The sequence below is a fragment of the Peromyscus californicus genome, unplaced genomic scaffold, assembly GCF_007827085.1.
Source record: "Peromyscus californicus insignis strain IS unplaced genomic scaffold, ASM782708v3 Scaffold_14__1_contigs__length_90479793_seg_2, whole genome shotgun sequence".
In the NCBI taxonomy this organism is placed as follows: domain Eukaryota; kingdom Metazoa; phylum Chordata; class Mammalia; order Rodentia; family Cricetidae; genus Peromyscus; species Peromyscus californicus.
Window position 1 is genome coordinate 897,553 of NW_026294436.1, and position 26,062 is coordinate 923,614.

The 26,062-nt window shown below is 40.4% G+C and overlaps 1 protein-coding gene across 2 annotated transcripts in view; it reads right to left on the reverse strand.

Annotated features, from left to right (window-relative positions):
- Nucleotides 1-26,062, reverse strand: part of Cntnap5 (contactin associated protein family member 5) — a 915,960-nt gene that overhangs the window by 421,381 nt on the left and 468,517 nt on the right. For both annotated transcript variants that reach the window (XR_008217835.1, XM_052736717.1), the window contains exon 8: nt 8,534-8,798. Coding sequence is in view for 1 of the 2 variants with exons in the window: in XM_052736717.1 (XP_052592677.1) it covers nt 8,534-8,798 (265 nt within the window). In the remaining variant the exon portion in view is untranslated. The remainder of the gene's footprint in view (nt 1-8,533; nt 8,799-26,062) is intronic.

The window sequence follows — 26,062 nt, forward strand, 5'->3', positions numbered from 1 at the left end:
CCTAGACTCATCGTGCTTACTTGATGTGCAGATGGAGGCGAGATACAATGGCTTACATAAAAGGGGCAGTATTAGGGGAGCCACTGTTAATTGCAAGGCTGTAGACTCTAACCATCTGGCCACTTGTATTAACCAGGGAGAAAGAACACTTCCATCCGGTACCATGGCCAACTCTCATCTCTGAGCTTCAGTGGCTTGTAATTCATTGATGCTTCCACTGAGTACATCTCCTTCTTAGGTTTGACATACTCTACAGCATACAATTGCTCTAATACAGATGTTTATTAAAATCCCTACTAGTTCTTTTCCTTTTAAAATTCAACTCCATTCATTTATTGTGTGGTGACTATGGATTAAAATATTGAAGGTCATGAGCCAAAAGAGATTTTCCATTGTCTAAACTATTTATCTCAGGCATTATTTTCATAATACCATAATGCTAACTAACAAAAGATTACCAGAATCATATTTGAATACGTGTCTCCTAATTCTCGATAGATGACCAAAAGGTATAGATGTGTCTTTTCTGGTACGTACAATACCTCCATTACAAAACCATGTTATGAAACTTGTAAAGTTCCATTTTCTTATTCTATTTGTTACAGTAAAATGTTGAATTTGAGAAGCATGGAATCTTAACTCTTAGAGGTTCTAGTATCTCTCAGTAACATTCTCAGTGGGGCCAGACCTTCAACACAGCTCTCCAGAGTATAGTTAAGATTCAAAATTTTAAGAACCCACTTTAAATCACACTAGACTATTGAGTGTGCTTGACTGTGTAAGCATGCCTATTTTGGCAGAGGACTTCTAGAACCTGGAGCATATTCTAATTGTGCTTAATGCAGAAGAGCTGAAGGAGCTGATACCATATCCTATGGTCATAAAATAAGACTGAGCTATAATCAGGGGTTTTGAAGATGAGGACTTTCACATTTATTTTAAGGGATTTGGCACTGGCTACTCCTCATCAGGTCATCTTGGCCCATCTTCCAACAACAACTCTTGGTTTGCTGACCTTCTTAAAAATATCAAGGGATGGGGTTGACTTAACCTTTCTCTTTGAGGGCCTGTATACAGGGTTAGCCAAAGTGGTCATGGTTCTAAAATATTCTTTCCCTTTGGTGACAAAGGACAGAGATGTTTACAGGACTGGACTTCCTTGGCCCTGAAGCCAAACAAAGCCTTACTCAACAGTGCCCTGGCCAAAAGGTTTGAGCTCTTGCTCTTGGCTGTGACTCTGTCTTCAGTGGGAGAGAAAAGCACTACAATAAAAATTATTTTGAGGGCTGAAGTTTTGTACTTCCTTTTTGTCCTATTCTTGCCACCTTGAGTTTTCCCATAAGAAAAGTAAAAATCCCATGAAGTGCTCATGTCTTTGAAGGGAATCACAGCAGTGCTATTTTTCCTGTTCTATTATTTAATGTTTTATATGACATTCAAAGCTGTTCCCCCAAGTCTTGTTTATAAAATGAACCAAGGGCTTTCTCTTACTTTTGTGAAACATCCTGTTCTCTTAGTACTCAGACTCAGACAATACCAGCTTCTATTCTAAGCATCTCTTTGAAAGCTTTTAAAATAGACTTAAAAATGTGGTATGGGTCTGAACATAGGGCCAAATAGGTGCCATGCATGGATGAGGTCCTGATTTCAGGTCCCCAGTGGTCTCATAAATCTAGATGAGGCAGCACTATCAGGATTCCCAGTACTCCAATAACAAATTTGGAGGAGGGAATGAGAAAATTTCTGGAAGCCCATGAGCCAGCTAGCCTTGCATACATAACAGAGAATAAGAAGATCCTGTCTCAAACAAGGTGAAAGTGAGGACTGAAACACAGTATAGTCCTCTGACTTCCACACATACACTGTGGTACACACATGCCTGAAGTCCCCACATGAACACACAAAGAACAGAATCACAGAATCACACCTACAAAAGATTAAAATGATAGATTGTGAGCTTAGCATGACAATTCATCCGTGTAATTCCAGTACTCAGAATTAGGCAAGAAGATTTAGAATTCAAGGATAGCTGGGTTATATAGCAAGGTCCCGTTTTGAAAGAAAGAACAAAAGAAAGTAAAGAAAGAAAGAAAGAAAGAAAGAAAGAAAGAAAGAAAGAAAGAAAGAAAGAAAGAAAGACAATAGGGAAGGTAAGAGAGAAAGGAGGGAAGAGGAGGGAAGAAATAAGGAATAGGAGGAAAGAGGAGAAAGGGGGAGAAAAGGAGAAGATGGAAGAGAGAAAGAAAGGGTAGAGAAGTGGAGGCTAGAGGAGGGAGGGAGAGAGGAGGAAAGAGAGGAAAGAAGAGAAAGCAAAGGCAGTGGTATATGTTCCTAGGAGAACATGTGCTGAGACTTCAGGACCACATGGCCTTGTGTCTCCACAGTGCGTGGCAGTCTGTGGGGAGCAGTAGAAGACAGTGAGTCGGGAACACAACAACAAGAAGCCCACGTGCCTTTTTCTCACAGGAGCTTTGCCTAAATAGACTTTCCAGTCCTGAGTGGACTCAGCCAGACTCCTGCTGGACTGTGATGCTGTGAGTGTGTTCTCTGTGCCTATGTTGTTTCTGAGTCTCAGAATGTGGACAGAGCTACAAAGGCCTGAAATGGAAAGAGCTCTGTGGTAGGGGTCAGAGTCCCTGGAAGAGGGTTTCCCCTCATAGATGATAATCCCACTGCAGAATCATTGCGAATAAAAAGTATCGAAGACAGCATATTGATTAGTGGGGAAAGTACCTGCTATTGACACATGAAGACTTGAATGTAGAACGCCAAAACACATGTAAAATCTGAGCTTAGAAGCCCAGCACTGGTGATGGAGACAGGTGGGTTTTGGGGGTTTGCTAGCTAGTCAATCTAGTCAACCCAGTGAGCTCCATGGTAAATCGCTCATCTCAAAAAACCATGGTGGAGGGCAATAGAAGAAGACAATTAATGTCCAGCCATGACACCCATATGCATATACCACATACATGATTTCTGACATAACACATGTCATGTGCAAAATTCTCACTGACTCTATATTGATGTACAAATCTACATATGACACTGAATAGCAAACTCAGTTAATGTAGACTACATGCCTATAAGAAAAAAGGAAACTTTTCTGCCATCTTGTGTGAATTTCACCTACTTACAGAATGAAAGAAAGACACAACTTTAGATCCTATAAATAGCATGTTTCTTCTTATTCCATCACAGTTTGTCCATAGAGCTTTCACATAAATCAAGGTCTTCTTTATACATGTTATTTAAGGGACTGACAGTCAAAACAATGAATCTTGGTAATTCAAGTCTAAATATGTCCTTGTTCTGTTTGATTTCACTGTCTTCTTTTGTCAAGGACAAGTGCTTGGGATTAATTGTCAACTTGATAGGACCTAGAATCATTTCAGAGGCAAGCTTCCAGGCACATCTGTGAGAGACATCTTAGATTAGCCTTTTTGTATGCCTATGGGGGTTACCTTAATCAGGTGGAAAGATTGTCCCACTGTGGGTGGCATCATTCCTTAGGTTGGGATCTCAAACGGTGAGCTAACCACAAGCAAGCATCATCTGTCTGCTTCCTGGCAGTGGATACAATGTGACTATCACCATCAAGCCCTCACTGCTATGCCTTCTCCACCGTGAGAGACAAGCCCTTGCTGCCATGCCTTCTCTACCATGAGAGACTGCAACCTGAAACTGAGGCAAAAGAAGCATTCCTCCCTATGTTTCTTATCTTGCGGCATTTTATCACAGTGACAGGAAGGAAACTGACCCAGAGTAAGCACAGTCTGATCCCTAAAACTCCTTGTAGCTCTTTCTACAATTTCTTGGAGAAGAAACAAATAGGCCAAACCTGTCCAGTATTTTCAGGGAAATCATCAAAAATGATATATTGCAATCTAAATGAAAGGTCTTGGTGAATGCCACTTTGGTTCCTTGAGCTCACCATCTAATTCACAAATATTTCTTCAAGATGTGCAAGTATTAAAATTACCCTATCATGAAGTTTGATGAGATTTGTTCATTATGATAAGGTCTATTGTGATCAACAGGGCGTGCACAATACTCACTGGATCTAACATCAACTCCTTGACAGAGAAATGGGGTCCTGTATCTCTCTCAATACTCACACGTATGGCTCTTTCAAGAAAAGAGACGAAGAAAAAAAATACAAGGTGGGCATTATACTCTTTCTCAAATTCCATCCCCCTACACAATAGAATTCAGATTGTTCCTATGCAGGTATTTTATTTACTTGACAAGCCTTTCTCTCACTTTCAGGGCAAAGGACCCCAAATATCTTGGAACTGCAGTGCCCTTGTAGGAAAAAATGTAAGTAGAAAGGTAGCAGATAGCTCTGTGCTGTCCTTCTACAAGAATCAATTTCCTTCTGAGACAGAGATACAAGAAACCCTGACCTAGTCACAGATAGCTCTGGATACCCTGAGCTATTAATAAATTGAGTCACATTCTGCTTTACAAGGCACATTGTGTGTCAAGGGGAGACTTATTGGCTCTTAAAGCTTTCTTAAATGAAGACTCATTAGATAAGAAGTCTGAGCATCATGAGGACCTAATGTGAAACCTCCTGTACATCAAAAGTCTCTGTAACCCCAACTCTATGGAAGGTGGAGACAGAAGGATCCTGGGTCGTGGTGGCTAGCAGCTTAATTCCAGGTTTAGTGAGAGATCCTGTCTTAAAGGAATAAAGCAGAGTGACAAAGTAAATGCCCTGTATCCCTCTCTGACCTCTGTATATGTGTAAAGGTACATGTAATCCCTGAACATATAGGCATGCACATATACATACACACAAATATGTGTACACACACACACACACAGGTTACTTGTGTAATTGCCATTTATGTGTATAATATTTTACTCTCTCATGAACCCAGTAAGCTCACAAAAGGAATATTAATTTCAAAGTAAGTTTGTTTAGAACTTTAAGACAAGAAAAATCTATAGTCCTCTCACCCTTTCCAAGTAGAAAAATGTGAGAACAAATAAATTCTTAGTCCATTTGAAAGACACATTAAGAGATTCAAATTTTGTAAAGTGTAGGAAAATGCTTTTGGGGATAGAATTATAGGCTAGCCTCTAACACAAGCTTCACTTGTTAAGTTACACATTTAGCTTCCTTCCATTTGGTCCAGCACTTGGGACACATGTATGAAATGATACAACTCCTTTTTCTCCTTTATAGCTGGGTAACCCAGAAACTCTTACCAGTCTCTCTCTCATTCCAAAGTGTGTGTAAATGGACTAATATGTGCTTAATAGTAGAAACATTCCTGGGTTCTTTAGAAAACCCACCACCAGGGCCTGTACCATAGTGAGACTGCATTTGTGAACCAAGGCCTACAAATCTCTGTGCTCAAACATCTTACCAATTAGTGAGAAACAGCTTAGTGCCATCTCACTCTTTTATTCTCCAAATGAGGAGGATCATGGTTTAAATTTTATAACTATGAACATGAAAAATATTATTATTCAAAGTGAATAACTCGCCTCTATTAGCAGGAATCTAATAAATATTAGAAAGCTCCTCTAAATGCAGATTCACCCACAGCTTTTACAACCCTATGAGATAAGGCCCTTCACTCAGTATGGAGGAAATGGGTATTTATTAATCAGCTTCTCAATGCTAAGTGTTTCAGGTACACTTTTCTCATTAATGGCTGTCATAGTCTAAGAAAGTCATCTTTATGTTTGGGCATGTGTGTGTTTGTGTGAGGGAAGGGTTCACATGCATATGTGACCACACACATGAAAATCAGAAGACAGTCTTAGGTATCACTTTAACGAACACAATTTACCTCCTTTGAGACAAGGTCTCTCACTGGCCTGGCGCTTACTGATTCAACTAAATTAGCCGGCCAGCAAGAGCCAGGGATCCACCTGTTCCCAATCACCCCAGGATGGGATTACAATTGTAAGCCACCATGGCCAGCTTTTTATGGAGTTTTGGGGTCAATGGCAGGTCCCTCTGCTTCAAATGCAAACACTCTTCTGTCTGAGACATCTTTGAAGCCTTGAAAGTAGAATTAGTCTACTTAAGCATGAACTGGACTTATTTCTTGGCATATGATGAATGGAATATGGCAGAAATTATAGGTTACCTTGTCCAAGATTAGGTTACAAAGAGACTATGGCTTTTATTTGGGGAGTTGTCATTGTATTGACTGACAATTTGACAGGCTCTAGAACCAACTCAGGGCATGTCTTTGAGAGTTTCTACACTATGTTAATTAAGGTAGGAAGACTGACCGTCAGTGTGGGTGGCGCCATTCCACTGGCTGGAGTCCTGGACTGACTAAAAAGAAGAAAGTGAGCTAGGCATTCATCACTCTCTGTTTCTGGACTGCAGATTCAATGTGCCCAACCAGTTGCCTCAAGCTCCTGCCACCAAGACTGTGCCCTCAAACTACAAGCTGAAATAAACTCTTCTGTCTTGAAGTTGCAGTGAGAGACCCTGTTTCAAGAAAATAAGGTGGAGAGTGATAGAGCAGGACATTAAAGGACCTCCAATGACCTCGTGTGTACACTGCATACATATATACACACTTGAGGCTTTCCCATGGCCTGACCAGACTGATTATTATAATCTTTAATATTTAACTTGATTTTATCTAGTCTATCAGAGTAAAGAAATTCACAGACCAATGGGAAAAGACTGCCATCTAAACAGAGAATAATACATTATAGTGAAATTTGTGGTGGATGATAGTCCACAGCACTACAATGGAAGATTTGACTTGGATTATTTATGTTCAGATTTCTCACAGGGTCTGTTGACTGATCCAGATGCCTCAGCCCCAACCTTGTCATATGGTCCAACCTCATTCAGTCCTTGCCATCTAAGAAAAACATGTTACTTGATGCTACTTGATGACCAGGAGATACCCATAAGTCAATGGGGAATGTGGGAAAAGGTTATATTCTTCCATGTTTAAGAAATTCAGCTTAGAGGTTACAGAGGCAGCTTTTGACTTCAGTGTGCAGATTTCTACACAAGTGAGATATACACACCATGCAACACACACACACACACACACACACACACACACACACACACACACACACTCACTTTAAAAAAATAAGAGAAATCCAGATGGAAGATCTGGAGTACTGAAAAACAGAATTGCCTGCAGATTGAGATTGAGAATCCACACAAGAATAAGAAGATGGCCCAGTCAATAAAGTGATGGTTATACACAAGCATGAGGACCTGAGTTCAGATTCACAGAAATTACATTTAAAAAGCCACCATGTGCTGATGAGTATTTGTAATTCCAGCTCTTGGGAGTCAGAGACAGGGGGATTTCTGGATCTTACCAAACATTCAGCCTGGTATACTTGGCAAGTTACAGGCCAGTGAAAACCCCAGTTTCAAAAACATAAGTAAGGGAAGGAAGGAAGGAAGGAAGAAAGGAAGGAAAGAAAAGGAAGAGAAGGGAAGGGAAGGGAAGGAGGGAGGGAGGGAGGAAGGAAGGAAGAAAGAAAAAAAGAAAAGAAGGAAGGAAGGTAGATGGCATAAATAAAGGCTGACAGACAATACTCAACACTGACCTCTACTGTCTACTACATATGCACACATGCACTCATACCTGCACACACAGCATGCTTGAAGGCACATACACAGAGGCCAACAGAGGCGTGCACGCACACACGCGCGCGCACACACACACACACACACACACACACACACACACACACACACAGAAGACTGTGTTTCCCAAACCTCAGCCAATTTATGACCATTTAGAAAAGTTTCATCATATCCTGAGGCCACACATAACAGGATATACTTAATAACTTTAAAATGTATTTAGGAAATACAATTGTTAAAGCTCACTAATTAATATAAAATAGAACATAGGGACTATAAAGAAACTCCCCAAGATCTTATAGAAATTTGACATGGGAGCCAGACAAATTCTAAACAAATTCTCAGCTCTATCATTTTGAATTATGTGATTCTTGGAGACATTTTTGTAACCTGCCATTTGCTATGTGTAAAGTTTGAAAATCAGCCTTTTCTTGGAGTGACCATGGTAAAGACAATACTCAATATGAGAGATCTCTACACAGGACTAAGCAGACCACTCCACAGATGGTATAGAGGGTGCCAGATACTCCTGGATAGGAAATCTCACGTCCACTTTCATGATGATCCTACAGAGAAACAACTGAGAGATTTGTGGAAGTACACGTGGTTAATTCAGACTGTATCTGTTTGTCTAATTAATGCATGAGAGAGAGAGCAACCCCCTTCATATTTATAGTCAGCTTGCCACCACTAGGCCACCCTTCATCCCTAAGTATGAACTGGTGTGTTTTAGGCAGAAATTCAACCTTGGTTGACTTAGGTTGAAGAGAAACCATTATAAACAAAAGAAAAGAGAAGTGAGGTGAGGAAGAGGAAGGTGAAGCAGGAAGGGAAAGGGAGGGTAGGAGAGAAGGAGGAAAAGAGGAAGAAAGTAAGATGGATAAGGAAGGGAGAGGAGGGTGGGAGGAATTAAATGGAAGTCTGCAATGACTGTACCTGTAAGGATTTCAGTTCCATGTCCTGCCTCTTTCTTAATCAGGAGCCTCAGAGTCCCACCCTCCAGCATGAGCATCAGGGTCCCTGAGCCTTCAGAGAGCTCTGTGGACAGAAGCAGACCATCCCTGTTCCATGTTCGAAACTGGAAACTCACTGACAGTCCATCAATCTGGGGGGTGCCGGGCAGCAGCAAATAACTGCTTCTGGAGTTGACAAATGTGACGGGGACTATCTGTGGTTCTGAGCAGGAAAAAGTGACATTGCCCTGAAAAACAATAAAAAAGCAAACATATAAAAGCCATTTTTATTCCACAATCTGACAGTCGGTATACACAACCACACAGCGCTGACCTTAATTTCAGGATCTTTCCACATTCAGCTTCATGATCTTAAAGGGAAAAATATGTTATCTTTGCTCAGACAGACTCACAAGACTGTTTCCTGTTCATGTCCTAAGAGTCCAGTGCTATCTATCTGTAGAGGCAGTCTGAGATTCCAGGGAGAGGGAGGAGAAAGCATCAACACTTTTAAGGAAACAAAAAACATAAAAATAATTACACTAAGACCCTGAGGAAAGCTGTATGATGAGTCAACCATGTGACAAACTCTGGAATAGCACTGAAAGCAATACACATAGGAAAATACTGTTACAAAGAGGAATGTGATAAAAGGGAAATTAATCCTGGCTCCCAAGGAAGAATGGCATGAAAAAAAAGAGAGTGATGAAAAGGTTTTCTAAGCAAATGATGCTTTCATAAAAGTGAGGTGGGCAAGGAGAGGGAGGAATGTGCTGTGACTGTCATTGTCTGCAGAGAATACATTGTAAAACCTTGGGAAAATTAGCAAAATGAAATAACTGGGGAACAGCAGAGATATGGTAGGAGCTTGAAGGGATAGTAAATGCCAAGGACAGAAGACAGGGACAGAGACCAACACTAAAGTGATGTTGGCTACATTTCAGACTTAGTAAGGATATTTGCCATTACATGGGGTAGGAACTGCAGGAGAGGCTGAACATGGGAACTATAAGAGTGTGTTAGTTGGGGATGCAGTGCACTTTGCCGAGGGCTTGCCTAGCATACACAACACCCCTAATAAATTCCGAGCAGCACATAAGCTAGGCCTAGTGATGTACACTTGTAATCTCTGTTATCAGGAGGTAGAGGCAGAAGGTTCAGAAGTTCACCTTCACCTTGGGCTACTTATTGAGTTTGGGGCCAGCCTGGGCTACATGAGACAACAACAAAAAGAACCAGTTTTGACTAAAATAGAGAATGCAGTAAGCATATTATTATTTGTAAAGACCCTTGTGCATCCAAACCAACAAAACAAGTTTCAAATTAGGAAGTTACAATGAACTGAAGAATGAATTTATGTGCTCAACCCCACATGTTGTCTGTTTCTGTAGAGGAGTAGAGAAGAAAAGGCTGGACTACTGTTTGAACAGTGGAAAAGGTTTTTTTTGTGAAAGCCATTTTGTGTTTGGATAACAAACTCTACATCCAAACATGTCATACCTTCATTTGCACTAAACATCTCCTTTAGACTCTGAAAACTAATCTCCCCAGAAATGAGTGCCCCTCTGCTAATGTCATCCCAAAGCACCACACATCACATCCCTTGCAGAGGCGTACTTCCAAAGTCATTGAACAACAGCTTTTGCATGATAGGGCTCAATTTCTCTGAACCTTCTACCCAAGCCAACAGCATTTGTGGAAACCAGGGAGGGCTCCTCAGGGGAGCAGACTATCAGGAGCAGCTGCCTGAAATTAATTTCCACCCAGGGTCCAAGTATAAACAGGAGATACTTAGTGCAGATCAGGAAGCCAGAAGTCTAACCCACAATAGCACTTTCCAGGAAAGACATCCCCAGACCTTGGATTCAGTGGGTAAGGCACTTGCTATGCAAGGATACCAACTTGAGTTCAGGTCCTCAGAATCCAAATGAAAATCCATATTGCAGTGTGCACTTGCAATCCCAGAACAAGCAGGTGGATACAGGTGTGCAGTGTGCACCTGCAATCCCAGAACAAGCAGGTGGATACAGGTGTGTAGTGTGCACCTGTAATCCCAGAACAAGCAGGTGGATACAGGTGTGCAGTGTGCACTTTTAATTCCAGAACAAGCAGGTGGATACAAATGTGCAGTGTGTAACTATAATCCCAGAATAAGCAGGTGGATACAGGTGTGCAGTGTGCACTTTTAATTCCAGAACAAGCAGGTAGACACAGGTGTGCAGTGTGCACCTGTAATCCCAGAACAATCGGGTAGTCAATTTAACCAAAGAGATTACACAAGAAGACCTTCTCCCTTCACTCATTGTCCCCAATCCCCACTTCCATCCTCATCACCACATCTCACCCCCCAACTTGGCCAGAGTCCCCTTCTGCATCAAAGGCCAAGCTATCCCCTAGAAGTTTAGACCTCAGCTTGGACAGAGACTCCCTACTAGACCATAGTACATGTTAGTTTCCAGAAATTTAGACCACAATGACCAGAAATCCAAATGGAAAACAGAAACCCAGGAATAAAACATCCATCCGACAAAGGCAAACTCAGAAACCAGCACCCAGACCTATAATCATCTCAAACTAGGATGCCTAAATGCCAGTTAAAGAACACAATCAACAACAGCTAGGACAATATGGTACCACCAGAGCATAGGTATCCTATGATAGCAAGACCTGAATATGTCTAAGCAGCTGAAAAACAAGACAACAACCTTAAAACTAACTTTATGAAGATAATAGAGGTCCTTAAAAGGGAAATTAAACAATCTTTAAGGAAACTCAGGAAAGCCAGGCATGGTAGCACATGCCTTTAGTCCCAGCACTCCTGAGGCAAAGGCAGTTGAATCTATGTGAATGTGAGGCCTTCCTGGTCTACCAAGAGAGTTCGAAGACAGCTAGGGCTCTGTTACACAGAGAAACTCTGTCTTGAAAAAGAAAGAAAGAAAGAAACAAACAAACAAAGATAGACAGAAAGAAAGGAAGGAAGGAAGGAAGGAAGAAAGAAAGAGGGAAAAAGAGAAGAAATAGAAATAATTGAGGAAAAGACAAACAAAAAAATTGAAGAAATAAATAGATCCCTTACAGAATACCAAGAAAGCCAAGAAAAGAAAGAAAGAAAGAAAAAAAACAGATGAAGGAAACTGTTCAAGACCTGAAAATCGAAATAGAAGCAATAAAGAAAATTCATACTGAGGGAATTCTAGAAAAGGAAAATCAAGGTTGGAAAATCAAAGTAAGCAAACAGCAACTACAGATACAAGCATCACCAACAGAATGCAAGAGATGGAAGAGAAAATAAAAAATTTCATGTCTTGAAGATACATTAGAAGAAATACACTAATTGGTCAAAGCAAATGTTAAATCTAAAAAATTCCTAACACAAAATATCCTGGAAATCCCGGGCACTATATAAAGACAAAAACTTATGAACAATAGGAATAGAAAAAGAAATTCCAGCTCAAAAATCCAGAAAATATATTTAACAAAATTATAAAAGAAAATTTTCCTAACCTAAAGCATATCTTGCCTGTAACAGTTCAAAAACGCCAAAGGAAACAGTTCAAGAACACCAGGAAAGAAAATTAATGTGCCACATAATAATCAAAACACTAAGCATAAAGAATAAAGGAAGGATATTAAAAGCTGCAAGGGAAAACTGTTAAGTAACATATAAAGGCAGAACTTATTAAAATTTGACCAAACTCCTCAACAGAAACTCTGAAAGCCAGAAAGGCCTAGACAGATGACTTTCAGATTCTAAGAGACCACAAATGGAAGCCGATACTACCATACCAAGAAAAAAAATTAAATTTAAAGACTAAATAGATGAAGAATACAAGATATTTCGTGACAAAGTCAAAATTAAATAATATCTATTCATCAATCTATCCCTACAAAAGGTACTAGAAGAAAAACTCCAACCTAAGGAGGTTAACTACACACATGAAAACAAAACAAAAAAAAAATTTAATAGAGCAGTACTCAAGCAGGAACTCTATACATGAAAGTGTCTTGTTATAGTGTCAAAGACTCAGAAAGCCTACATGGATCAATGATGTGAAGACTAAGTATTATTTCTGGTTCCACATGACATGTTCAGAGGTAATGAAAACAATAATAGGTCCATCCTTTATTGTTTTCTCCCAGGGTCCATGGAAGAGTCGAACAACAAGCTGAAGATTCTAATCTGAGGGATATTAAATGAATCTAAGCACACTGAGTTCTTTAGTCCATTCACTTTATTCTTCTAAGTCAGTTCTATCTACAGTTTCTTTTCTATTCTCGTACTTAGCTCTTCTCAGTCCCTTCTGCTGTTCTCTTATCTCTACCTAGTTCTTTCCATCTTTGTCCTCATCTTTGTTCTTCTAAATCCATTTCCCTGCTGTGAGAGAACCAGTATATATACACATGCAGTAATTCTTTGGCAAAGCAATGCAAGGCTTGAAGTTTTCAGGGTCGTAGAGAGAGGTGATAAGGATCCACACATAAAGCAGTAATTGTCAGTTTCCAATTACAACATAAAAGGGGAGTGGCTAAAGGGGAGTTCTCTGGTAGGGTCAACTAATGGCTAAGATCAATTAGGGAATCTAGGAATAGCCCCTGGCTGAGGAGGAATTCAAACTTAATTTGCACAAGAAAGAAGTTTGGCACCTATGCCTGCCTAGCCTTGAAGGCAATCTCCTTGGGTCAATGGGAAGTAACTACCTTAATTCAGTAACTAGCAAGTGGCTAAAACTTCACCCAGGAATGTGAACTATAAATCGCTTAAATTAGGGTCTTGTGTAAATAACCCAGAGTAAAGTTAAGGAGTTCAGGATTTAACTGTTAGTGGTTCTTTTCTCTATCTGTGGGTGAAAGGAGCTAATGTTTATCTATGTTCAGTTTTGTCCTTGGAAAAGGTATCTTTGCTGAAATACTTTTGTCCAGAGAATGGAATTGGGCAGATTTATGTTAAAGAAAAATAAACACAGCTGGTGAAAGTTATCCAATAACCCCAAATGTATAAGGAGAGTTGTGCCCATAAAACTGAGATGCAATCATGAGATTTTATGTACACATAACATGGAAATGCATGGTAAATGGGGAGAATCATAGCTGTTATTGCACAAGAAGTTTACAACAAGAAACAGCCAATTCATTCAAAAGGTAGTAATTCCCTAACACTTCACATGATGATTTCCTCTAGCAGAACCCTTAGTTCTGATAGGTTGACCTTCTGAATACTAGTTGTCACTGCTGTACATTCCCATGGTGTTTTGCTACCAGCGGCTCTCAATACAGAGGGGACTGGCATTTGAATCAGCAGAATGAATGTGTCTCTTCCCAGTGTGGTTGAATACCGTCTAATCCATTTAGTGTTCCACGATGGCACAAAGCATAGGAAAGATGCATTCATAACTCCTTTCTGCCTAATTTCCTGCTTGATCTGGGGTATCTCTTCTCTTTTGTAGCTGTCAGCCGGGACTTATCCCACCAGCTCAGCTTGCCAGTTTCTCCATCTTTCAAACTTCAGACTTGGGTACATCACAGATTTTCTTTATTCATTTGCTTATATCCTATGGGGGGGGGGGGTGTCTAGATAAGAAATACCCGATCATGATACTCCTGAGACACCATAATCCAGTGGGCAAACTCATTATAAACAACTTCAACATCAGTCTTTCTTGTGTGTATGTGACTATCCTGGTGGGAAGGTGGGAAAGAAAGAGAAATTTATACTCCTCTCTTTGGCTACTGAACTATTTAAACAATGGACTCCAAGAAACTGAAACTCCTTGAGCAATTGAAGGATGGGAGAAAGAAAAGGCTGAAGGTTAATTTCAGCCAGAGTGGGAGCTTGTCTCTCTGAAAGAGATTTTGTACAGTTATGACAACTTTTCTGACCACCTTGCAGGAGATACTGCTGCTCAGACACTGAGGATGGGCAGGTACACTTAGCTATGAATGATGCTTGCCTGTTTTTAAATCTAAACCTCTTATTAAGATCCCACAGATGGATTTAAGAGGTACACTGGACCTCTTTACTTCTCATGCTAACATGGCCACATGGAATAGATTTCCATTCTCTGCTTTTAACTAATACTTGTATGCTTAATTGGACTCTTGAAGAAAGGTACCTGAGCCAACCTTGTCATAGCATAGGCTCTGATTCTAGCAAGTCTACACTTGTGTGTGTGTGTGTGTGTGTGTGTGTGTGTGTGTGTGTGTGTGTCCCCTACTTGGTTCTATGGAGAAAGAAAGCTAACCAGTATAAATAGCAATGGGGGAAAAGAAATAATAAACTTATTTTCATGGCACTTGCTGGTACACTGGGTGAGAAGGAGAAGCCTGGCTCCATAACCCTTTGCTGACACACTGAATAAACTTCAATCAGGAAAGAACACAGGGTTCCTAGCTGCTAAAGGACTATCACCTGCCTTGTTTGTGTGTTACATCATCCCTACTAGAGTGTGAAGACACCCTAACAGCAAATGAAGCCTTTAACTCAGTCATCTATCACTTGGCATTGTTTCTATGACAACCTGACTCATAAGGGCACTTGGGGCCTGATTCCTCTACCACAGGTTACATCCCCAGATTTCACAGCCACCATCCCATGTTCTCTCCCAATTTCTCTGTGATTCTTCTTCTTCATTCACACCTGAGCTCTTTGTAAGAACCCACAGCCTCACGAGTCCTGACATCCATGGTGGCTTCCAAATGGTGTGTTTTATCTGCAGACATTTGCATATTTCTAACAACAATCTAGAAAAATTGTCTGCTACTTTTTGACAAATGTATAAGGATATAGTAGAAAGTAAGTATATGGAGACAGAGAGAGAGAAATGAGAGAGAGAGAAGAAGAAGAAGAAGAAGAAGAAGAAGAAGAAGAAGAAGAAGAAGAAGAAGAAGAAGAAGAAGAAGAAGAAGAAGAAGAAGAGAGGTCGGGGTTACCATATAAAGAAGCCAGATGACAGAAAAAGATTAAAAACCCTTCTCAAACTGGGTTACTTATAAAAAGGAAAAATTGCACTAGAAATGTCAGAAAATGGGGTGCGGCCCAGGGCTTTGGAGCACATATTTTCTCAACAGAAACTTGACTTATATATATATATATATATATATATATATATATATATATATATATATATATATATATATATATGGATCACAGTCCATCACTCAGTAAGTCAGGGCAGAATCTCAAGGGAGGAGCCTAGAGACAGGAGCAGAGGCAGAACCCCTTAAGGAAAGCTGCTTACAGATGTGCAACCCATAGCTTGCTAAGCCTGCTTTCTTAAAGGACCAAAGACCACCTGCCTGCCTAGGGATGATACCACCCACAGTGGGCTGAGCCCTCCCATACAAATCATCAATCAAGAAAATACTCCCACAGACTTGTCAACTGGCCAATCTAATGGAGGCATTTCCTCAACTGAGGTTCCTTCTTCTCTGGTAATGTCCACGCCCATTCTAAGCAGTGACTTTTCCTTTCTTAATAAACTGTCTTTCTTCTGTTTCTCTGTGTCCCTGGTCCAATGATTTATGCTAGGACACGAGGACAAGGAAATCTTGGCAGGCACTCTCTAAGTCCCTATCTGCTCCTATAACAATGGCCCATTAGAAACTGAATACAGAGCAATTGTGCTTTAAATTTTGAGAAGAAATTGAGAGTGCTGCATTATGGCAGAACTGGATTCTGGTCATGAATATTTACTGGAAAGCCCACTTTTTTATTTATTATGTATACAGAATGTATGTCTGCAGGCCAGAAGAGGGCACCAGATCTCATTACAGATGGCTGTGAGCCACCATGTGGTTGCTGGGAATTGAACTCAGGACCTCTGGAAGAGCAGTCAGTGCTCTTAACCTCTGAGCCATCTCTCCAGTCCCAAGCATTTACATCTTAAAAGGCATTTTCCTTGGGTGATACTGCACATAAAGAAGGAACATTAGGGTTCCATCCCAAATTCCTGACACATTGAAGGAAAGAATCGAATAATCAATCAATATGGCTGATAATAATGTGAGTATGCATGTGTGTGCATGAGTACGTGTGTGTGTGCATGTGTATATGTGCACATGTGTGTATGAGTGTGTGCGTGTGTGTTTGAATGTTTCTATAAAGTATCACCTTGGAAGTGATACCCTCCTTTTTTTTTTTGAGCAGAGTCACTCATTGAGACTTGAGAGTTACTAATTCAGCTGGACTGGTTGGTCAATTAGCCCCAGACATTCTCCTATCCTCACCTCTCAGCACTGGCAGTACAAGCACATGATACCACATCCAGCTTTTGATGTGAGTGCCAGTGTAGAACGCAGACCCGCTCGCTTGTATGGCAGGCACATGTTATGAAGTGAACTATCTCCCAGTCCAGTGATAGATGCAGATTAGCAGAAGACGGCAGATAAAACTTAAGAAACAGTATTTTAAGTGACAATCAACTGGCTGGCTATTCCTTCTCTCAACCCTCTTCATGCTGAAGTGTTTTCTCAGGAGAATGCTTGGTTAATACCGAACTCTGATAGAAAATTAGGGTGGCTGACTTCACTGGAGATGATGGAGTGAGAGAATTATATGCAGTAGCTTAGCAAGGTGCTGGTCCAGGGTCTACACAATGAAAAGCAGAGGAAACCAATGAGAGTGGGTACAAGTTCTGAGCAGGCTTCTCCTTCCAAATATATTCAGGTCATTCTGCCATCACAGCTGAAGTGTGTCAAATGCTGACTGAAATCCAATAAAATCCATCCAACTAAAAGCTTTCAACTGTGGCAGAGGGGCTCATCAAAACAGAGATCTTGTAGTAATAATACAATTATAGTGATTTCCTCATGATTGATGGATGGAATATCATGACAGCAGCTCTTGTTCAAGGACTTCCAATAGGGAGGACTGGGTACCATTTAACTCTATGTGATGGGACTTCAGCATAAATCAAATGCATTGGCACTGGTCTTCTATACACAAGCATCAGTTCATAAGATGTTGCTGCTCTGAGACACTGTGGACACTGACATGAGCTTATGTGTTTACAACTCAGGATAAGAAAACAGGTCTGGTTTGTCTTTCCTGACGACAGAATCATGAAACTCCTGATATCATTGATAAAGCCCAAATTGCTTAATGTGACAAGCATATTTTCCTACAGAACTCTCAATTGTATATGTCAAAAAAATAAATAAATAAACTACTTTCTTAAAACCAAAATGACTTAAAACCTTGAGGGCTTTTTTCAGTATTTCATCTTATTCATAAATCTGAATAATACACTTCATAAAATTAATGTAACTTAAAAGCTACCCAAATTTTCTATGTGGACATATAAAGATTGAAGGGCCAAAGCACCCCCATTTCGAGCAAGCCCCTCACCCCAGCTTGAAACAGGCCTGAGTTTCAAAATTCTCAGAGCTGCTGACATAAGTCCCAGGACAAAGTCAGGATGTTTGAAGAGCCATCTGGTAGCAACTGATTAACCATGCCAGAGATGGTCAAAGTACAAAGTCAGGATGTTTGAAGGACTATCTGTTAACAATTGATTAACCACAGAATGCCCCAATGCCAGAGGTAATCTATAAAGTTTGACAAACAACCAGTTAAAACTACAAAGTAAGATAACACAGAAATTCTGAAAAGTCCCTAAAACTCGAGCCAATCAGAATTGAACCCATACTAGCACCCCTAAATGACATAACCTTGTGGTTTTTACCTTTAAAAACTGAGCTTGCAGAGGGGCAGGCACCTCCTCCAGCTTCTACTATGTTGAATGGCTTGACGAGGTCCCTGCTGCACAGTTTGAACTGCTTCAATAAAACTTGTTTTTTCATTTTGGTGAGTTTGTATCTCTGGTGGTCTCTTCGGGTGGTCTCATGCTGTTGTGCCCAGATCGAGACCCCCAGAGAGACCACCAAAGACGAGCATGCCGGAATGCAAAAGCAAGGTTTAATTCTGGATATCCAAAAGCAATACAAGCCTAGGCAGGGACTTTGTCCAATACATCCAATGCAGTGGAGGCTGGAGGAAGTGCCATTGTCTGCAAGCTCAGCTTTTAAAGGGAAAAATCACAAGGTTATATCATTTAGGGGTGCTAGTACGGGTACAATTCTGATTGACTCGCTTCTAGGGGCTTTCTAGAAATCATGGCTTAATCTTACTTCTAAGGGAGTGGTTGCCCGCCACCATTTCTCATTGGTTGCCCTCAGGTGGGGGCATTTTTATGGTCAGTTACCCTGGAAACCAGGGAGAGGACATTCCATAGTCTGGCAGGCATTACCTTGTGACTATCTTGTGACTCTGTACTTTTACACTTCCTGGTTTCTGGAATCTGAACTGACTTGTTTCAGTAACTATTGGCCTATTCCTAGAAGGAGAAATCTTAGGCCTTAGTTTTTGGGTGAAGGCATTTTGGTCTTATTTCTAAGATGGCTCATTTTGGTCTCACAATGTCAAGGGCACAACAAAGATATGGAATCATGTCTTTCCTTTGATAATCCAATGCCTATGATATTAGTGTGTCATCTTTCTAGTTTTAATAAGTCTCCAACTATGCCTCATATTGGCTCATCCTGAAAATCTTTACTCATTGAAGCCATAATTCTTGAGATTGATCTGAGTAGATGTCTCTGAAAAGACATTGTACTTCTACTGGTGATGCTGTGGTTCCACTCCTGCTGCTCACATTTCCAGAACATTCTGCACCCAACTTGCAGTATAGGTTCATTGGTTAAACAGTACTTCAACTAGATTGCATCATATGTGAAAAATAACTTATTAAGCTGGGATAAGAAGCTGGTAGAACTGAGAATTCTGAGAGACATTCTGAGAGGGTAAAGAATAGATTACTGTGAACCCATTTTTTGTCTTTATAATTAAACAGTACCCATTTGGAACAGAAAAGATTGAAAAGCACAGAGATAAAATAAGAATGAATTCATAAAATAAGAATGCTTTACCAGGAAAGATTAACCTTGTTGAACTGTGGAATGCAAGATAAGCAAGGCTTTGTTAAGTCCACCTTCCTTCCTCTGCCCAGTTCTCTGTGACAGCCTAAACTCAAGGTCCAGGGAGAAGCATTCAGTGGTATTTCCTCCTCCCTTCACCTATCACAGTTTTTTCATATGCAAAGTTAGTGCAATAACACCTTATTTGCATGACACAGAGAAATCAAGCTAGAAGTGAGCTGGAAGCTTCCTCCCTGCTATGTATGCTGTTGGGGGTGGGTGGGGATGTCATCAGCAGTCTTAAACATCTGTGAACCTTAGGAAATATGAGACCAATCTACAAGGTTGTATGTGTCCACTTGTGCATCAGTGGGGCTACTGTTATGGTGGTAACCACATTCTGATTAGATTTGAGGTCTACACAGCAGCAATTAATTCACTCCTGCTACTGTAAACCTGTTCAGAAAGCCATGGCCAGGGAAGTGATAGTCCATAAGGGAAAACTGAATATTGATGCTATGAATTGACATAGCATCAAACTAACTTCTAAATTATTTGCATTTATATCCACAAACAAATGCTACTTTTATGCTTAATCAAAATAACCCCTGCTTACAGTAAATATTGGTGAATGAAGAGACCTACGACTGCACCAGATTCTGAGAATAAGGAAGATTGCTCAGCCATAAACAGGACACTTTTACTGTCTCCTCCATGGCTCAGGAAATGGTACAAAAGAGATGAGTGGGAAAGAGCATAAGGGCCAGAAAATAGAAGGGCTGTGAAGGTTTTTGTGTAAGACACTGACATTGCAGTTCTGAACTCACAGCAGCTGCAGATGCCTGCACTGAGTTTGCCCAAGAGTAGAACCATCAGCAGCCAGGCACGGATGGAGGATGGGCTCTAGACCCCATCTCTCACTGATGAACTATATGCTACCAGTAGATTCAGGGAGGGAGGAGGCATTGTCTCAAATTACATACCCACTATGACCCTACCTTGCTCCGAAGAATATTTCCAAGTCAATGGTCACACATGGCCCTGACTAACCTAAATGGGTTTCAAAACACAACTGTGAATCTAGACAAGAGGAAAGTAGGGAAGAGATGGGACTTGACAGTAATGGAAGAGAGATTTTTAAAAAAGTTGAAAAAGAGAGCAATTAGAATGCATTATCTACGTGTTTAAAATCATCAAAGAACAAAATCAATCTTATAAGATGAAACTATAGGTATCTTAGGGACAAACATATTTTATACCTGCAAAATTTACAGTATTTTTATGTAAATTAAAAATAGTGTCTAAACAGGGATATAAGAGGTCAAGCCTGAAGGAAACTTCCAAAGAAAGGTATAGAGCAATTCTCTACTCTGTGACTCCCTCAAAGAATTTGTGCTAAAAGAAAGAACTTTTCCAAGCACAGAAACCTTCTAAAGGTTGGGAGATGAGTGCCCATTTTGAGAAAGGGGACTGCCCTTCCATAAGGTGTATAATGGTGGAGTCCAGACATGAATTAAAATCATCTCCATCAATCTCTGCGCCAGATTTGTTTCCTGGAAGCTGCACAGTGTTGACTCTGCTGACCTAACCAGCACTTTGAGTTTAGTTGAGTTTATACACCTATAGGACTACTTAAACTTTAACATTGAAAGATAGTAGACTGAACTTTCCACTAGTGTGGCTCTTTGACCCATCTCTATGTTAGAAATCTACCTTCTTTTAAGGTCTTACTTATTTGTCAATTTGTGTTGGCTTTGTGAACTGTGAGTCATGGCTGAAATGATCTCTGATAGTTTATCTAGAATTCCCAAGTACGGGCAGTTGTTTTATCCTTGTCAAATTTTTGGCACAGTTTTGGATTTGTAAGTGTATTTTTCTTGAACATCTCACTAGCTGAAAATCAATTGACTACCTACTAGTAACTCAAATTAAATACTCCATGGAAGATTCTGGAAAACTATAATGTTGTAGGTTGGAAAGATGGTGAAGAGGTTAAGGTTAAGAGCACTGACTGAACAATCATGAGAAGTGGTGTTCATCTCCCAGCATTCTTGTAACAAGCCAGGTGTCTGATACAAGCTTCAGTTCTGAAGTGGGAAGGAACAGGGCTGCTGGGCCTTGCTGACTCCCAGCCAAGCTGAGAAAGCATAAGCTCCAGGTTCAAAGAGAAGCTTAGTCAAAGGAATAGGAAAAGAGTGAAAGGGGAGGACACAAGATGAGCTCTTCTGGTCTTTGAACATGTGTGTAGATCTGCACAAATACATGTACGTACACTCACACACTTATGTAATTATGCAATATATAATTATTGATGATATATAATACATAAATAAATACTTAAAAATAAGAAAGAAAACTATCATATCCCTTGCTCTAAATTATAATCTGGATATAAACTCTAAATAAAAGCTAGAGATGTAAATCATTAATCTTTAGTCATTCTCAGTTGGACCATTTGTTCAACTACCTCTACTACCAGCTTCTGCCTTGGGAGCTTCATGTCATGGCAAGAGTGTAGGAGCTAGAGAGGGAAACATCCAAATAGAATATAAAATAAGCCAATTGGCCAAGAAAAGACTAGAAATCATTCTCAACAAATAGATTATGCTCAAGAGAAACCCAGGATATATAAAAATGGGGAGGGTGAAGTTACATAAATATGCTATGAAGTGTCCTTTGTGGCCTTGTGGCCTTGTGGCCTTGTGGCCTTGTGGCCCAGTGCTTCCGGGCTTTACTCTCAGTTCACCAGCCACTTCCCTTTCTTCATAAAGTATTCTCATTTCTATTTCTAATCATGTGTCTCTGGCCTAATTCTCTGGCCTGGGACATAAGAGCCTGCAAACTTTGTAAATACATTGGGACTCACAAACATGTCCACAATAATTTCATCATTCAAACACTGATCATTTTTGGCAATAAAACTCTGGGCTGGACTACAGTCACCTTGCAATAACACAAAGGGGGTAATGAATCTGGTCACCATTTTAAAAAGGCCTAAGGTCACAAATAAGAGTGGGCTGAGGTTAAGTTAAAGTAGACTAGTGACTAAGGTAGATGCTTCATGGACAGGATGGGCACATGGAGGACAGATGTGCAGTCCCTCTCACTGGAATGCCCCAAATCTAATAAAAATGAAATGTGGAGACATCCCCTGCCGACTTTTTTTTTTTTTTTTTTTTTTGGCTCTGATTGGAAGTGTTAAGTCAGGTGTGGTTGACGCATTTTTGTTAAGATTTTTTTAATTGTGTGTGTGTGTGTGTGTGTGTGTGTGTGTGTGTGTGTGTGTGTGTGTGTGCGCGCGCGCGCGCATACAAATGCAGGAACCCATGGAGGCATAAAGAAAGCACTGGATTCCCTGGAGCTAGTTACATTCTGTTGTGAACCACCTGATGTGGGTGCTGAGAAGCAAATTTGGGTTCTCTACAAGAGTGATACACATTCTAACTGCTGAGCCATCTCTCAGCCCTTGACCCTAATTTTTCAGACACCCCCACCCCTGTGCCCCAAGAAAGCAGACCCAGCTTGAGGTTTCTCTTACTTTGACTGATTTTAGATTTTGTTAGACAGGCTATTTACAGAATTCTAGCACTGTGCTGAACAGTTATTTACAAAGACTGCTCCGTGTGGGTGTTTGTTGTGTTTCTAATCATCCCTCAACCACTACAACATGCTGCTGGGTAAAAAATAAAACCAGCAGTTCAAGGCTGAGCTTCAGTCACGAAGCACCAGGCAAAGCCAATCAAGCATTTATAAGCTAAGGAAAAAATGATCTTGATTCAATCTAATTTGTGGGAAAAGATTTCAAAGCCAGTTCTTGATTTTTTTTTCCAAAGCAACTATAACCATTTCTGATTTGATTTATCTGAAAACTAGCCAGCGTGACTGGCATGCTACCAGCAAATGTAGGGAAAGACTGCCTGTGTGCTTCTTGATTTACAAATTCAGGGAGGGCACTGATTCAAATTAAGGCTCCTTTTCATGTCTGGGAGAATAATAGGCTCCTTCATAGATTCATTTATTTATTCAACAGATGTCTATAAGCAGCTCATGCCACGTCAAGCTTGGTTCGCAGGCTAAGAACAGAAGTCTGGAGAAAGTAATGCTTAGACATTGACCACCTGAAGTTTGCATAGCAACAGAATGAGGCTCAGAGATTATGCAGTCACCACCGGGATCAAGAGCCAGGAGGGTGGAATGTGTCTTCCTGTGACAGCAAGTAACGGGGCCCCAGGAAGTTCCTTTTGATTAGAGCTCTGTAGACAACTTGGAATGAGTCCAGCTGGGAGCAGAATTTGGATGAAGAAGCAAAAATGAAACATAAACCAGAAAGGTGTCCATTATAATTTGAGAAAAAACAGGGTGCTTGCCATCCAGATAAAATGGATGCTAATGCTTTGTTTCTGTAAAAGGAGGTATCCAGCTTAGAGACCATGCTCTTCAGAGGTTCAATTAAGGGACATCTAGAGGAAAATATCTGCGATATTGTAGGGAGAGCTCCACCAATGGACAAAGTGCATAAGGGGAAAGGATACCTTCTTGTAATCCATTCCTCTGGTCTGTCAGTCCTGCCAGCCACAGAACAAGCAAAGAGAGGCTCACAGAAACTAGATACTGCCTTTGGTCTTAGATTTGTTCTCTCTCTCTCTCTCTCTCTCTCTCTCTCTCTCTCTCTCTCTCTCTCTCTCTCTGTGTGTGTGTGTGTGAATGTGCATATCATAGATCACACATTGAGGTCAGAAAACAACTTGCTGTGGGAGTCAGTTGCTTCCTTCTACTAAGTGAGATGTGAGAACAGAACTCATGTGGCAAGCCTCTAGACACTAAATCATCTTGCAAACACTCCACCTTAATTTTTTAGGCAGAGTCTGACCCAGAACCTGGAGTTTACCACCATGACCCAGAACCTGGAGTTTACCACCATGCCCAGATTTTTACATGGGTGCTGGCTTCTGACCCTGGGTTTTCACACTTGACTGGCAGGTACTCGACAGACTGAGCCAGCTCCACAGTGCTCTGGTTCACTTTGTCTTTTCTACTTCTTTTCTGTCACAAATCTCTCCCTAAAGATGGGGCTTCCGATTCTGTTTTGATTCCCCAGCCATTGACATCTCGGTTTAGAGCCTAAATTTTGCATTTTTTTCCTCTGGTGTGCTAAAAACAAAATTCCTATCAAAGCATTTAATGTTTTCAAATTATTTTGACCCTCACTGTAAGACAAAATCCAGAGAAGATTTGGGGATTTGAAGATGGAGGGAGAGATTGAAAAATAGAACCATGATTAAGTTTAAAAAAAACTTAGTTTTAAATTAGAAGATTAGCAAAGCAACTTTATTCTGAATACTTCTTTTTAATGTTAATTAAATGTATTTAGCTGATATTATAAAAACTGTATATTAATAGGACTCCTACTTTATGATGCATCAGTATATGAACATATCATATAAGATCTAAATCAGGTTAAACTCTATTCTGAATCCTCTTTAATTTCTGTTATCAAACAGAATAAAGCTATTTTGGAATACAAGTTAAAGAGTTCCAAAATATTAATACTCTTTTAGACATACCCCTCTCAGTTCTAGAAATTTGTTCTAAAGGAATAATATGAAACTTGATGAAAATTTATTAACTAGACATTATTATTTATAGTAAAATAAAACTGCATCTAGAATTACAGGAAAAGTTAAGTAAATACTTATATATAGGCTACTTTGCTACATGAAACAGTGATAGTTAAGGGAAACATAAAAAAATATAATATCAAATTGAATGAGCTGAATGCAGATCGTATATATGAGTCTGTACGTATGCATTCCTATTAGGAAAAAGGAATAAAAATCTGATGGACTTTCTCAAAGGTGGGTTTCACTGGGTAACAGAATCATGGCAATTTTCATTGTTGTAATAAACATCTCCTATATTTTCAACACATTGAAAAGGAAGAAGCAGGGACTGGAGAGATGGCTGAGTGGTTAAGAGCACTGCTGCTCTCCTAGAGAACCTGGGTTCGATTCCTAGCACCCATATGGCAGCTCACAACTGTCTGTAATACCAGTTCCAATGGCTCTTCTGCCCCTTCTGGCCTCACAAAATACTGTGTGCATGTGGTGCACTCCCTGAATCCTTCAGTCATGTATATGCAAGTAGCAAAGAGGACAGCACATGAGTAATGACCAAATCATGGGGGGGCGGGGGTGCTAGTGGAAGGGTATAGTTTATGGTTTCTTTTGGGGTTTATTTTGTTTTTCTAGTTTGTTTTTGAGACATGGTCTTGTGGTGGTATTTTACTTGTACTGAAATGTGATTTTAATTGTATATTAATAAATAAAGTTGTCTGGGGGTCAGAGCTATTAGAGCCATAGCAAGTGCATGGCGGCGGTGGCGCACGCCTTTAAGGACCTGGAGGGCGGTACATCCAGGCAGTGACGAGGCAGTCACATGTTTGGGTTTACAACCAATGAGAAGGCAGAACAGCTAGACTATATAAAGACACACACAGGAAGTAGGTCCCCTTTTTCGGAGAGCTCTCTTGGCTGAAGAGGATGCCTGAATCAGGAAGGGTGAGGCTCTTAGCTCTGACCTCTTGGCTTTCTTCTCTGAATCG